At 40.5% G+C, this 13,860-nt stretch overlaps 1 protein-coding gene across 6 annotated transcripts in view; it reads right to left on the bottom strand.

The window, feature by feature from the left end:
• The window catches only part of poln (polymerase (DNA directed) nu), a gene marked incomplete at its 5' end in the record, with an annotated part of 56,567 nt that overhangs the window by 9,146 nt on the left and 33,561 nt on the right, over positions 1 to 13,860 (bottom strand). For all 6 annotated transcript variants that reach the window (XR_014533642.1, XR_014533643.1, XM_083541410.1 and 3 more), the window contains 3 exons: positions 1,330 to 1,412; positions 4,379 to 4,490; positions 12,928 to 13,014. Coding sequence is in view for 4 of the 6 variants with exons in the window: in XM_083541410.1 (XP_083397536.1) it covers positions 1,330 to 1,412; positions 4,379 to 4,490; positions 12,928 to 13,014 (282 nt within the window). The remainder of the gene's footprint in view (positions 1 to 1,329; positions 1,413 to 4,378; positions 4,491 to 12,927; positions 13,015 to 13,860) is intronic.

The raw sequence follows: 13,860 nt of genomic DNA, 5'->3' as shown, positions 1-13,860 counted from the left end.
TCCACAGCCCTCTGTGAGAAAAAGGATCCTCCACTGACTGAGCTGGAAGTGATCCTAGGGATTTGCCTCATCTAAGCTGAATGTTCTGAAGTGGCTATAAAGCTTCAGAGCTTCGCCAAGATACGGCAGAGTCAGCCCATTAAAGCTTTAAATGTCAAGAGCAAAACTTTATGGTCAATGTGAAATTTAATTGTAAGTCATTATAAATGGAGTATGCCTGCACTAATACATTGTGCAATTTTTTCCACCTTAAAGATGCTGGAATCTGAATGAAGCTTAAACAGCTTACAATGTTTAATCCAGTAATCAATCATCTAACAGTCATGACTTCTAAAACTGAGATTGGTAGACGTCTGGATGGCCGAGAGTCTAAGTACCTAAATTGGTCTTTTTGTGAGCGCCGGAGGGATGTAAAATAAAAGATAATGACAATATATATTAATAAGGATCAACCATATCATGGATGATAACCCTAAAATGAACCTGAATATTATTGAACATTTAACATGCTATAGCTCTTATTAGACTCAATAAAGGTAGTAATACATTAACCTCAGATTGGCCCACTCTTTTCATATCCACAGCTTTAGAAATCTTCTAACAGCTCTGTGGACACAATCTGTTTCAAGCCTATAAAAGCTCATGCAGTGCTCAGTGTAATTGAAGTGTAAATTAGTTTTACTGAGTGATCTATAAGCAAACAGGAATCAAACCAAAAAAATCCTTATGATTGTCACTGTGATACCGTCTGTAAAAAAATGACTATGCTCATTCGAGCTCGATCTTATTCTTATCGTCATTTAAGTACCACAGAATTCAGTCTGATCTGATAATAAGCAAACCCTGTGCCAGCCTGTCTCATCCTGTTTATCAGAGTCTGACACTACAGTCTGTTAAACAAAATTATTTCAGAATTCAACTTCTCATTACACTGACTGTGATTCACTTTCAAAAAGTATCATATGTTTAATAATAGGCCTAGTTTCACTTCAACGTCTTCTCCAACCGTGAATCCTCTTGTGATTCGAATAGTGCAGGTGTCCATATATTTCAGTTGCATTTCAACATTGTTCTGAGACCTCAATAAGTCCTGCCTGACTTCAATAATGCTCTTGAGGCTGAATGAGCAAATCCCCAAATCCAAAGCTTTCCCAGAAGTGTGGAGATTATTTGAACAGCAAAGAGGGCATAAATGTAGAATTGGCTGTGTAACAATCATAATTAGTGGTATGATCAGTTGTCCACAAACCTTTGAGATTTGCCTGTACCTAAATAACTGACTCTGAATTCTGTGACTTTGAGTATATGGGTGTTGGCAAGAGATCTCACCAGCTCCATAGACCACAGAATAGACAATGCGCTTGGCGTGCTCTCTGTCCTCTGCACTTACACTGTCCTCACTTATACCCTTCCTACAGAGAGAGAGAGAGAGAGAGAGAGAGAGAGAGAGAGAGAGAGAGAGAGAGAGAGAGAGAGAGAGAGAGTTATATAAGAACGTATCTGACAGCAGTGTCAGTGGTGAAGGCACACCCACAGAGTGACAGTGAGTCCGAATTTGACTTGGCAAAATCAGCAGCAAGTGGCTAATATCAGGTCAACTTTTAGACTGAATTATGTCAGACTTTAAGGGTCTCACACACACACACACACCTCTTGTTATGCACACAGCACTATGTAAGTCAGTCTGAATGAGATCACTGTGCATGCAGATTTTGTACTAGGCAGGGGTTCAGGCTGGTCATGTTTTTTTTGAGAAGTCATAAATGATGTCTGTCTCAGCAATCCGTCCCTCCAGATGTCCTCATTAAAATGACAGCTAGATGAAGCGTTTGTGCACTGCATTATTGTGTGTCTTTGACTGGGCAGAATGTACGCACATTTTAATTACGAAAGCAATCAAAATGTTTTCGATTCAGCAGTTCGTATAATGATCTTAATTTCTATTTAATTGATTATTTAGACGATGACACTGACTATTCAGAGATTTTATGTGCATGGGGCTTAAGCAACTTATAATGATTTGGGTGTAGGCACGAGATTTTAGTTTTATTCTAATCATTTAATCAAGGGACAATAATATAGTAATGAAACAGATATATTTTAGAGTAGTCAATGTGCAGCGTGTACAGCAGTACAGATTTACTGTCCTCTGTAAATAACTCAACATACAGCCATTATTGTCTAAATAACTGGCAACAAAAGGGAGTACACTCTAAATGAACATGTTAATGTACAATGTTATGTAGTAATTCCCCTATTCCTCCTGGGCATAGAATTCACCAGAGCTGCACAGGTTGTTGCTGAGATCCTCTTCCACTCCTCCCTAATGACATCACAGAGCTGCTGGATGTTAGACACATGATGCTTCTCTATCTTCCGTTTAAGGATGCCCCACATGTGCTCAATAGGATTCAGGTCTGGAGACATGATCTCGACATGGACTTGGTCACTTCATCACCTTTGGCCCAGTTTCTAAAGGGAGAGTATCATGTTCAGATTCAAAATGTCACTTTACAATTGGAATCCATGTTACACTCATGCAGCCCCAGACCATGATGCTACCACCACCATGCTTGACTGTAGACAAGACACAATTTTCTTGCTTTTCCTTACCAGGCATCACCACACATGCTGGACACCATCCTGAGTCAAATAATAAAAATTTTAGTCTCATTAGGCTACAGGACATCACAACACCAGTAAGTCATGCTCTTAGACAGAGAGTCTTCAGCAAACTCTTTGCTCTTTGATTCAGCTTCAGTGCATTGTGTAGCGTATGGTCTGAGCACTGACAAGCGGACCTTCCACTTCTGCAACCTCTAAAGCAATGTTGTCAGCACTCATATATCTGTTTGTTTAACAGTTTGTTTAGCACCTGATGCACAGCAGGAAGACTCCTCTGTATGAACCTGGCCACTGTACTGTCACTCAGTTTCAGGGTGCTACAGATCTTCTTAAAGCCTCAGCCATCTTAGTGGAGAGCAACAATTCTAATTCTCAGAACCTCAGAGAGTCTTTGCTATGAGGTTTTTATGTTAAACATCCAGTGGTCAGTATTAGAGAATTGTACTCAAAGCACCAAATTTTAACTGCTCTAATACAAGATACACACATTTGTATTGTCCTGTCAAGCAGATAAAAACATGAACATGATGAGTAGGACATGTGGCTTTACATTGTTACATGACATACAACTGTTATTACTCAGGGTGTACTCACTTTTGCTGCCTTTTATTTAGAAAATAATGGCTGTATGTTAAATTCTTTTCCAAGGGACAGTAAATCTGTACTGCTATACAAGATGCACATTGACTACCGTAAAATATATCCAAGTTTAATTTTTATAGTATTGTCCCTTAAAAAGATACGCTAAAATTGTTGCTAAAATTTGAGTTTATATTTGAATATATAATTTTATATATATATATATATATATATATATATATATATATATATATATATATATATATATATATATATATATATATAACCCTAACTAACTAATATATATATATATATATATATAATTATTCTAATATGTTAACACTTCTATGGTAACAGCTCATTCATCCCCAGAATACTTCTTACAGAATACTTCACCTTATCCACTACTATACATTTTTCTTTCTTAAGTAAAATGTATAGTACTGAATAAGGTAAAGTATTCTGTAACAATACAGCTTTTACAGTTACTGTAACAGAATTAAATAATAACAGGAAGTCAGTTATTTCATGCACATTCCACAACATTTAATGTAAAATGAATTTTAAAAAGTATTGCTTAAGGATAAGAGGAATAAGCCACTGACCCCAAATTCTATATTCCTTACTCAAATGTATGACTCAAATAATAATAGTAAAACAATAAATACTATACACTTGTTGAATGGTTATCTAAAATACTTTGACATGCACCATTAGTTAAACTACCTGTAACTTTGACTAGCACATTACATAAATTTCTCTGGATTCTTGTTCATTATATGCCACAAAAACATGTTGTTCAGTGGTGAAGTGGAGTTTAGTGTGTCTAATGCAGGCAGGGAGCCAAAACAAAACACTTGTGATGCCTCTAGTGGGTCGTCATGGCAACAGCATTGACAATGTGTAAAGGGATGCTTAGATCCGTTGCTCCCCCCAATTCGCAGCGCATGCCCAGAACATGTTAGTGGAAGGACTGAAATCATGTTCTTGGAGTTCTCCTTCATGTACAAATCAGAGGCTGGATATGTATGTGTGTGTGTGTGTGTGTGTGTGTGTGTGTGTGTGTGTGTGTGTGTGTGTGTGTGTGTGTGTGTGTGTGTGTGTGTGTGTGTGTGTCTGTGAGGGATATAAGCTTCTCAGGTATCAAGATGTGTGAGTGTGAGTTTGTACCCACCACTGAGAGGCAAGCATATTAAAAACGTCTGCTTCTGGGTTTTGGAAGATTCTCAACAGCTCTGGGTCAGATGACAGATGAGCCAACAGACGCAACTCTACTTGGCAGAAATCTACAGAGAGAGAGAGAGAGAGAGAGAGAGAGAGAGAGAGAGAGAGAGAGAGAGAGAGTGAGAGAGAGAGAGAGAGAGAGAGAGAGAGAGAGAGAGAGAGAGAGAGAGAGAGAGAGATGTAGCTTAAGAAGTGAAGCCAGTTGTACCAGGGAGTTAGGGTTACATCTAGAACACTAAATTATACAGCAATGCAATTTTCAGTAATAACATTCCCATCATGTAAAATCGAACTCTGTTAACATTAGTAGGATATGGGAAATGATGGGACGTGGGAGGTGCTGAGGAGAACAAACACATGCAACATAGCGTAAATAGTTCTGTATCACCATACTTTCCAGGTAAAAACACACTTTATCATCAAATACAATTTTTTAGACAAAGAAAGAAAGTGAGACCAGAAAGCAAGAAACAGAACGTTCACGTGTGGATGTAAAAATCTGTGTGTGTGCGTGTGTTTGGCATATCCCCCTCTCTGTGAACAGGCACAGTAATCGTCCCAGCAGTCTCACTGTCTGATAAAAGAAAGTGTTAAGGAATGAGCTTACACTTCAACCCAAGGGTGTGTATACTGCTAAAGAAACTCTCACACACAAACACACACATTTATTCAATGGTGTTTCCCCTCAAATACGTTACGTAATGTAAAAAAAAAGAGAAGGAAACTGTTCTTTTAACAACTTTCTCCACTCACAAATGTATGCTCGGTTTACCCGTCCTTGTGTTTTGTTTGTGTAGTGTTGCGTGATGAGTGACACAGTAAAGAGACATACACACATACAACAGTATGTGTGTGTGTGTGTGTGTGTGTGGAGGGAGGGAGGGGGGATTTCTGTAATATGAATGAGTTATTGAGTTCTTGTCACACTGTGTGATCAGGGAGTCAGAGACATCAATGATTGTAATGTTTGACCTAAACTGCTCATTAGACGAACGTCAATGAAGACAAAATGCAAACAACAAAACACATGGGACACATGATAGGATAGGGCAGGCCAGGCCAGGATAAGACAGGACAGGCCAGGCCAGGACAGGACAGGACAGGCCATAAGCAATTTTCCTTTTTCAAAAAGTAGATTTAAGCCACAGGTTGCAGAAATTTTACATGGACTCAGTAACCAGTTGCTTGAAATTTGTCTTGGACGTAAGTCTTATAATTTAAAAGCCTCTATATGTTTGAATACGTTGTCTAAGTAACTGCTCCTTTTTTATTTATTCATGTTCACTTTAATCCTGGGCTCAGTATCACAGTGGCTCCAGAGTCGATTAAAGACACCAAAGGTGGAAAATGTACCAAGGAAATGACTCCATAAATGCACATTCACATGAAGCAGCAATCTAGAACAGCCAATCTGCCTCCTGTTTCATACATATTCCTGAAATTGCTGGATTGTACATGTGCATAAAACACTACAGTGGATAAAGTGCACTGACTTTTAATGTAAGCACTGAAAAGGACAGGATTTACTGAGGCATTTTGGTCACACCTTCAGCTTCAAGATGCCACATCTATGACCTTTTTTCTGTTAGAATAACCTCCACTCTTCTGAGATGATGTTCCACTAGATTTTGGAGGGTGCTAACAAGGGTGTTAGTAAAGTCAGGTACTGATGTAGGTGAGGTGAGGAGGCCTGAGGTACAGTCAGCGTTCACATTTCTGCCAAAGGTGTTCAATAGGGTTGAGGTCGGAGCTCTACAGCAGGAGATTTTCCACTTCAACCCACCATATCACAAACCATATCTTCATGGAGTTTGGAGCTTTGTCATGCAGGGACAGGTTTGGGTCACCAAGTTCAAGTGAAGGTAAAATTTCATGCTTCCGCCTACAAAGATACATTGTACAGCTGTGTGCCTTCAGCTTTGAGAAAAGAACCACATATGGTTGGGAAAATCAGGTGTCCCAATACTTTTGTCCATAAAGTGTATATAGAAGGTAGACAAGTATATCTTAAAATAAATGTAGACAAGTACAACTCAAAAGCTAGAGCTATATATATATATATATATATATATATATATATATATATATATATATATATATATATATATATATATATATATAAAATGCTAATAATAATAAAAAAATTGCTCCACCTTTATTTTATCCAACAAACAGCCCCACTCCACTATCCATGTGTTCCTACTGATTCACAACTTAGGACTCAAATTTGCTAACAACCTCTGCCTTTTTTTTTTTGGAAAGCTTTTTTTTTCAGGTGACAGTTAATTAGTTGGCATCTCTGCATCTCTTTTGCTTTAGAAAGTAAAAACTAACTAACTTACCCTTTAGTGTTATAATAATGTGCACATTTTATGAATATTATTCTACCTTTAATAGATTCTGTCTGTTGATATTCCTGATTCAGTCCTCATTAAAAGAGAATGGGGATGAAGATTGCAAAATTCCAGGAATTTTTAACACTGGAAACTTTCCATGGGAATTAATGTGAATAACCTGGGAATTTACTAAATTGCAGGATAGCCAATAACAGGGAACTTAAATGTAGTTGGAAAATATCTTGCAGGATAATTTGAGATTAAACAACCAGATTTAATGCAATTTCAGATAAATTTCTACCCTATACATTCATCGATCACATGCACACAGCACCCTTAATGCAGGGCCACTGAGGCAACGCCCCCTACATGCACTCTGCATTCTTCCATAACACACATCATTTTTACAATCCTGCATGTTAAAAATGTTCACCTTGGTGAGTATTCACGTTACATTTAACATTACATACATTTATGGTTTTAAACTTTTGTGTAAAGCTGTCGCGCACCAAAATTAAACTAACAATTAAATCAATGTAAAAAATGTATTTTTTTTTAAATCTGTATTATTTGGGCATGCATGTCAGCCTATGACTAAATAAAATCTTTATATTTATGTTTGTATATAATACTGTTTATGCAAACTTTCTGAATTCCCATAAATTCCAGGTAAGTTTCCACTTCTTTGCAACCGTTATAGGATCACCAACTACATATGTTACTACAACTATATATATTAAACTACATATAACATTTAGGTTATTATTAACTTCAATTCCCAGCAAAACGATAGTGTGTGTTTGTATGTGTGTGTGTGTGTGTGTGTGTGTGTGTGTCTGTGTGTGTGTGTGATTGAACTATTAAATCTCAAATTTTATAAGTTTTACTGCACAACTTTTCCCCCCGACCTCTTTAAATCTACCCATCACCAAAATCCATGTGCCTGCATGTGACACATAAATGTGACCCTGTTTGCATTTCCATTACCTTTTTATCTGTCTGTTTATCCACCCGTGTAACTACTATTATGGGAATGCACACACTTTTCTCTTTGCACAGTAAGATACAGCATATGTGTGCTACTGATACTGAAGTCTGCTCTGTGATCATGTGATCAGAACTGCAATAGTAACCTGATGTGTAACTGTGGAAATGAGAACGGTCTCCTGTGATAACCACTGCTAAGTGTCTCTGAATGCTTTCCCTTCGATGTAAAAGTGGTGTAGCGACCGACTGCATTTCACTACTCTCTCTTTCTAACTCTTACTGCCGAGGTTGACGGTAAAAGAACTTTCTGTCCACGGAAAAATTCCCACGTTGTGAAGTGCTTTAAGGTAAATACCTTTAGAGTAAATTATCCACATTATTCAACTCTTTGGCAGCACTGGGACTTAAAATTATTGCTTTCATATAGAAATACCAACGCTTTATAGTTTTGCTTGATTCATTAATGTGGTGGTTTGGTACCGTTTTGAAGCTGCAGTAGAAACACTGGGGAAACGGCAGTATTACTTGATTTTGCATCATAAACATGTGACTGTGTACAATATACAATACTCCACATACATTGTGTTTCTTTTACAAAGACGATTCACAGTGATGACTGTTAGAACTATATCGCAAAAAAGTACCAAACAATCTCTAAATGGAAAATTATTTCCTGTTCGTTTCATTAAAAAAACAACATTTACACGATCTATTGAGTATTTGAGAAGATTATTGAAAACCTGTATATATTTTAACAGGTGTCAAGCTATATGATTGGTTGTGATTGTAATAAAAATAAAAAAAATAAAAACCTTTTCTCCTGTTTGCAGCCTATAATCAAATATTTCAAGACCACTACAGGCCTCGCATACTATCTCTTACTCACACACACAGCAAACACACACAAACCCTGTGGAGCAGGAACACACAGTGCTGGTGTCCTTGATTCATCTCGGTAATGACAACAAAGAGACTGGCCCTATTTTAATGATCGCTCCATCTCGCTCTTGCTGTTTCTATTCCTCCTCGTTTATTCCCTCCGTTTCTATCTTGTGCTGTGACACAGTTTTGAGGCGGGCGTCAGGGCGTCTGTACTTAGCTGGGTCAGAACACTTAGAACATTCTTTTCCCATGGTGCATGAGAACAGCAGGTTCACCACACACACACACACACACACACACACACACACACACACACACACACACACACACACACACACACACACACACAATCCTCTGTCTCCCTCCCTCTCAGTAATAACAGACCCTCAGTACCAGAAAGAGACACAACAAGAAATGACAAGAGACACAGTTAGGGCCAGTGACAGTTGCAGTCAAAGCAGCTTCACCGTTCCCTCTGATCTGAAAAAATCCAACATGACTGTTCCTCTCTTTGCTCTGAGTTAATGTGTTTTATCTCCACCTGTTTATCAGGAAAAAACTACTTTATATATCCAAATTATGTATCCAGAGTATAACCAGTGGCCCTGCAGATAACCCTAGAATTATTAGATACTGTAGACCATAGAAGAGGATAACCCAGCCATTAGGGGGGCACAAGCCAGTGCACTCTTAGTGCCGGTCCCAAGCCCGGGTAAATGGGGAGGGTTGCGTTAGGAAGGGCATCCAGCGTAAAACATGTGCCAAATCAAATATGCGGATCACAAATGAGAATTTCATACCGGATCGGTCGAGGCCCGGGTTAACAACGACCGTCACAGGTATCGTTAGCCGACAGGGTACCGGTGGAAATTAGGCTACTGTTGGCCGAAGGAGGAGAAGGAGAGGAGGAAGACGTCTACAGAGACGGCAGGAAAAGGAGCAGTGTAGGAGAGTAGAGGTTCGGGTTGGTACTTTAAATGTTGGTACTATGACGGGTAAAGGGAGAGAGATAGCTGATATGATGGAGAGGAGAAAGGTAGATATGCTGTGTGTTCAGGAGACCAAGTGGAAAGGGAGTGAGGCCAGGAACATTGGAGGTGGGTTTAAACTGTTTTATCAGGGTGTGGATGGGAAGAGAAATGGTGTAGGGGTGATTCTGAAGGAAGAGTACAGTAAGAGTGTAGTGGAGGTGAAGAGAGTTTCTGATAGGGTGATGATCGTGAAGGTGGAGGTTGAAGGGATGATGATAAATGTCATCAGTGCCTATGCTCCACAAGTTGGCTGTGAGATGGAGGAGAAGGAAAGATTCTGGAGTGAATTAGATGAAGTGGTAGATGGTGTACCTAGGAAAGAACGATTGGTGATTGGGGCAGACTTTAATGGGCATGTAGGTGAAGGGAACAGAGGTGATGAGGAGGTGATGGGTAGGTATGGTTTTAAGGAGAGGAATGTGGAAGGGCAGATGGTGGTAGATTTTGCTAAAAGGATGGAAATGGCAGTGGTGAACACGTATTTTAAGAAGAAGGAGGATCATAGGGTGACGTATAAGAGTGGAGGAAGGTGCACACAGGTGGATTATGTTCTGTGTAGGAGATGCAACCTGAAGGAGATTGGAGACTGTAAGGTGTTGGCGGGGGACAGTGTAGCTAGACAGCATCGGATGGTGGTCTGTAGGATGGTTTTGGAGGCGAAGAAGAAGAGGAGGAAAGTAAGGATTGAAAGAAGAATAAGATGGTGGAAACTGAAGGAGGAAGAGTGTAGTGTGAGGTTCAGGGAAGAGGTCAGACAGGGGCTTGGTGGTGGTGAAGAGGTGCCGGATGATTGGGCAACTACTGCAGGAGTGATGAGGGAGGCAGCTAGAAAAGTACTTGGTGTGACATCTGGAAATAGAAAGCAAGACAAGGAGACGTGGTGGTGGAATGAGGAAGTGCAGGAGAGCAATAGGGGAAAGAGGTTGGCAAAACAGAAGTGGGATCGACAGAGTGATGAGAAAAGTAGGCAGGAGTACAAGGAGATGCGGCAGCAGGTAAAAAGGGATGTGGCGAAAGCCAAGGAAAAGGCATATGTGGAGCTGTATAAGAGGTTGGACACTAAGGAAGGAGAAAAGGATTTATACCGATTGGCCAGGCAGAGGGAGGGAGCTGGGAAGGATGTACTGCAAGTTAGAGCAATAAAGGATGGAGAGGGAAATGTGTTGACTAATGAGGAGAGTGTGTTGAGAAGATGGAGGGAGTATTTTGAGCAGCTGATGAATGAGGAAAATCAGAGAGAGAGAAGGTTGGAGGATGTGGAGTTGGTGAAGCAGGATGTAGATAGGATTAGTAAGGAGGAAGTGAGAGCAGCGATTAAGAGGATGAAGAATGGAAAGTCGGTTGGACCAATTGACATACCGGTAGAAGCGTGGAGATGTTTAGGAGAGATGGCAGTGGAGTTTTTAACCAGATTGTTTAACAGGATTCTGGAAGGGGAGAGGATGCCTGAGGAATGGAGAAGGAGTGTGCTGGTACCGATCTTTAAGCATAAGGGAGATGTGCAGACCTGCAGTAACTACAGGGGAATTAAGTTGATCAGTCACACCATGAAGTTATGGGAAAGAGTAGTGGAAGCCATGCTGAGAGAAGAGGTGACCATCTGTGAGCAACAGTATGGTTTTATGCCGAGGAAGAGCACCACAGATGCCTTATTTGCTTTGAGGATGTTGATGGAGAAGTATAGAGAAGGACAGAAGGAGCTGCATTGTGTATTTGTGGATTTAGAGAAAGCGTACGACAGGGTGCCGAGAGAGGAATTGTGGTATTGTATGAGGAAGTCAGGTGTGTCAGAGAAGTATGTGAGGGTGGTGCAGGACATGTATGAGGACAGTGTGACGGCAGTGAAGTGTGCAGTAGGTACGACAGACTGATTCAGGGTGAAGGTTGGACTGCATCAAGGATCGGCCCTGAGCCCTTTCCTGTTTGCAGTGGTGATGGACAGGTTGACGGACGAGGTCAGACAGGAGTCTCCCTGGACTATGATGTTTGCAGATGATATTGTGATTTGTGGTGAGTGTAGAGAGCAGGTTGGGAAGAGCCTGGAGAGGTGGAGATATGCGCTTGAGAGAAGGGGAATGAAAGTCAGTAGGAGTAAGACAGAGTACATGTGTGTGAATGAGAGGGAGGGCAGTGGAGTGATGCGGTTGCAGGGAGAAGAGGTGGAGAAGGTGAAGGAGTTCAGGTATCTGGGGTCAACAGTGCAAAGTAATGGAGAGTGTGTTAGAGAAGTAAAGAAAAGAGTGCAGGCAGGGTGGAGTGGGTGGAGAAGAGTGACAGGAGTGATTTGTGATAGTAGGGTATCTGCAAGAATGAAAGGGAAAGTTTATAGGACTGTGGTGAGACCTGCGATGTTGTATGGATTAGAGACAGTGGCATTGAGTAAAAGACTGGAGGTGGAGCTGGAGGTAGCAGAGCTGAAAATGTTAAGGTTTTCGTTGGGAGTGACGAGGATGGACAAGATTAGAAATGAGTTTATTAGAGGGACAGCACATGTAGGATGTTTTGGTGACAAGGTGAGGGAGGCGAGATTGAGATGGTTTGGACATGTGCAGAGAAGGGACATGAATTATATTGGTAGAAAAATGCTGAAGATGGAGCCACCAGGTAGGAGGAAAAGAGAAAGGCCAAGGAGGAGGTTCATGGATGTGGTGAGGGAAGACATGCAGGTAGTTGGTGTGAAAGAGGCAGATGTAGAGGACAGGGTGGTATGGAGACGGATGATCCGCTGTGGCGACCCCTAATGGGAGCAGCCGAAAGAAGAAGAAGAAGAAGAAGACCATAGAAGAGGATCATCCCTGGTCAGATCATTTTTCATCCATGATAGTGTGTATTGTAGCAGTTTATCAGGTAAAACTGTGTTGCTAATTTAAACATCTGAGGATAATTGGTGGGCTGTGACATTGACCTGTGGTCTTTATCTGACGTATCTCATGTTTAACATAAACTGCACATGGAAAATCAAGAACGAGATTCCCGACCATGAAGTGATATGTTTTATGAGGCAGTTAGCTATTGCCTGGTGCATTTGTGCCAGTCAGTATGTTCTTCCAAATGAAGCGCATGGGTACTATTGTGGTTCCTAAGCAGTACTCATTAAGACGCTATATAATGTAGTATGTTTGGTATTGCTGCTAATGCTAATCTCTATTCCTTTAGCTCAGTGGCTATTGACTATTAAAAAAAGAAAAAAACACAAAGATGAAGGCTGCTTTGCCGTACTGATAGACTGATTGAGGAACTCTAAACTAGTTGTCGCTTCTCACCTGCAGAAAGGAAACTCCAGCCCTCTCGTGGTATGAACATGGTACGAGGGTGAACCGTTACCAGCTCTGCCTCCTTCCCCGTAGCGGCTAATCACAGGAAACAAGTTTATTTAGACAACCTGAAAACATTCTCCTGCATAAATACACAGTGTTTAACCTTTTTATTTGGACCAGCATAGAAAACAGCCATAAGCACAAACTTATTTAGAGAGTGTGAGGTGAAGGCACTGCAGGAGCAGATTGATGGGTTTGTGTGTGTGTGTGTGTGTGTGTGTGTGTGTGTGTGTGAGTGTGTGTGTGTAAGAATGGAGTATAAAACTGTTCTAAAAATCAATGCCTCTGAGGCACTGATGTAGAGCTGCTGTAAAACACAGGAAACACAAATGCATAGAAAATGCACAGAGAGGAGGAACAAAAGAAGAGCAGAACAACATGAGAGGAGGAGTCGAAAAAAGATAAGGCCGTGAGAGAGGGAGACAAAGCAATGAGATAGATAGGACAAATGTGCAGAGAGTGAGAGAGAAAGAGAGAGAGAGAGTGGGCAAGAATGTGAGAGAGATAGAGGAGCTAACAGAATGAGGCTCTGGGGGCGTATGAAAGTGCAGAAGCATGCGCCCGCTGCTGTAAGCAGCTTCTGCGCATCACTCGGTTGTATTATCGTGTTTTATTACAAACTAAATCTTTACCTTATTGTTCCTTTTTCTACACCTTTACAGACTTTAGATGACCAACTAGCAATGATATAAAGTGAATACCCAATCACTGTCCTTCATTTACTCTCTTTCAGCTGTTTTCAGATGTATTTTGGTAAATCCTGCATGTTCATAAATCATTCTATCTAATAATTAAAAGAGGAGCACACTCACTCGCATAACAAAGAAAAACATATGGTGAACTTTTCTATGCGGAGACACTGATTTGCAGTAGTCTTTT

The sequence above is a fragment of the Silurus aristotelis genome (genome assembly GCF_946808225.1).
Source record: "Silurus aristotelis genome assembly, chromosome: 5".
Classification (NCBI taxonomy): domain Eukaryota; kingdom Metazoa; phylum Chordata; class Actinopteri; order Siluriformes; family Siluridae; genus Silurus; species Silurus aristotelis.
This window is presented reverse-complemented; position numbering and strand designations above follow the sequence as displayed.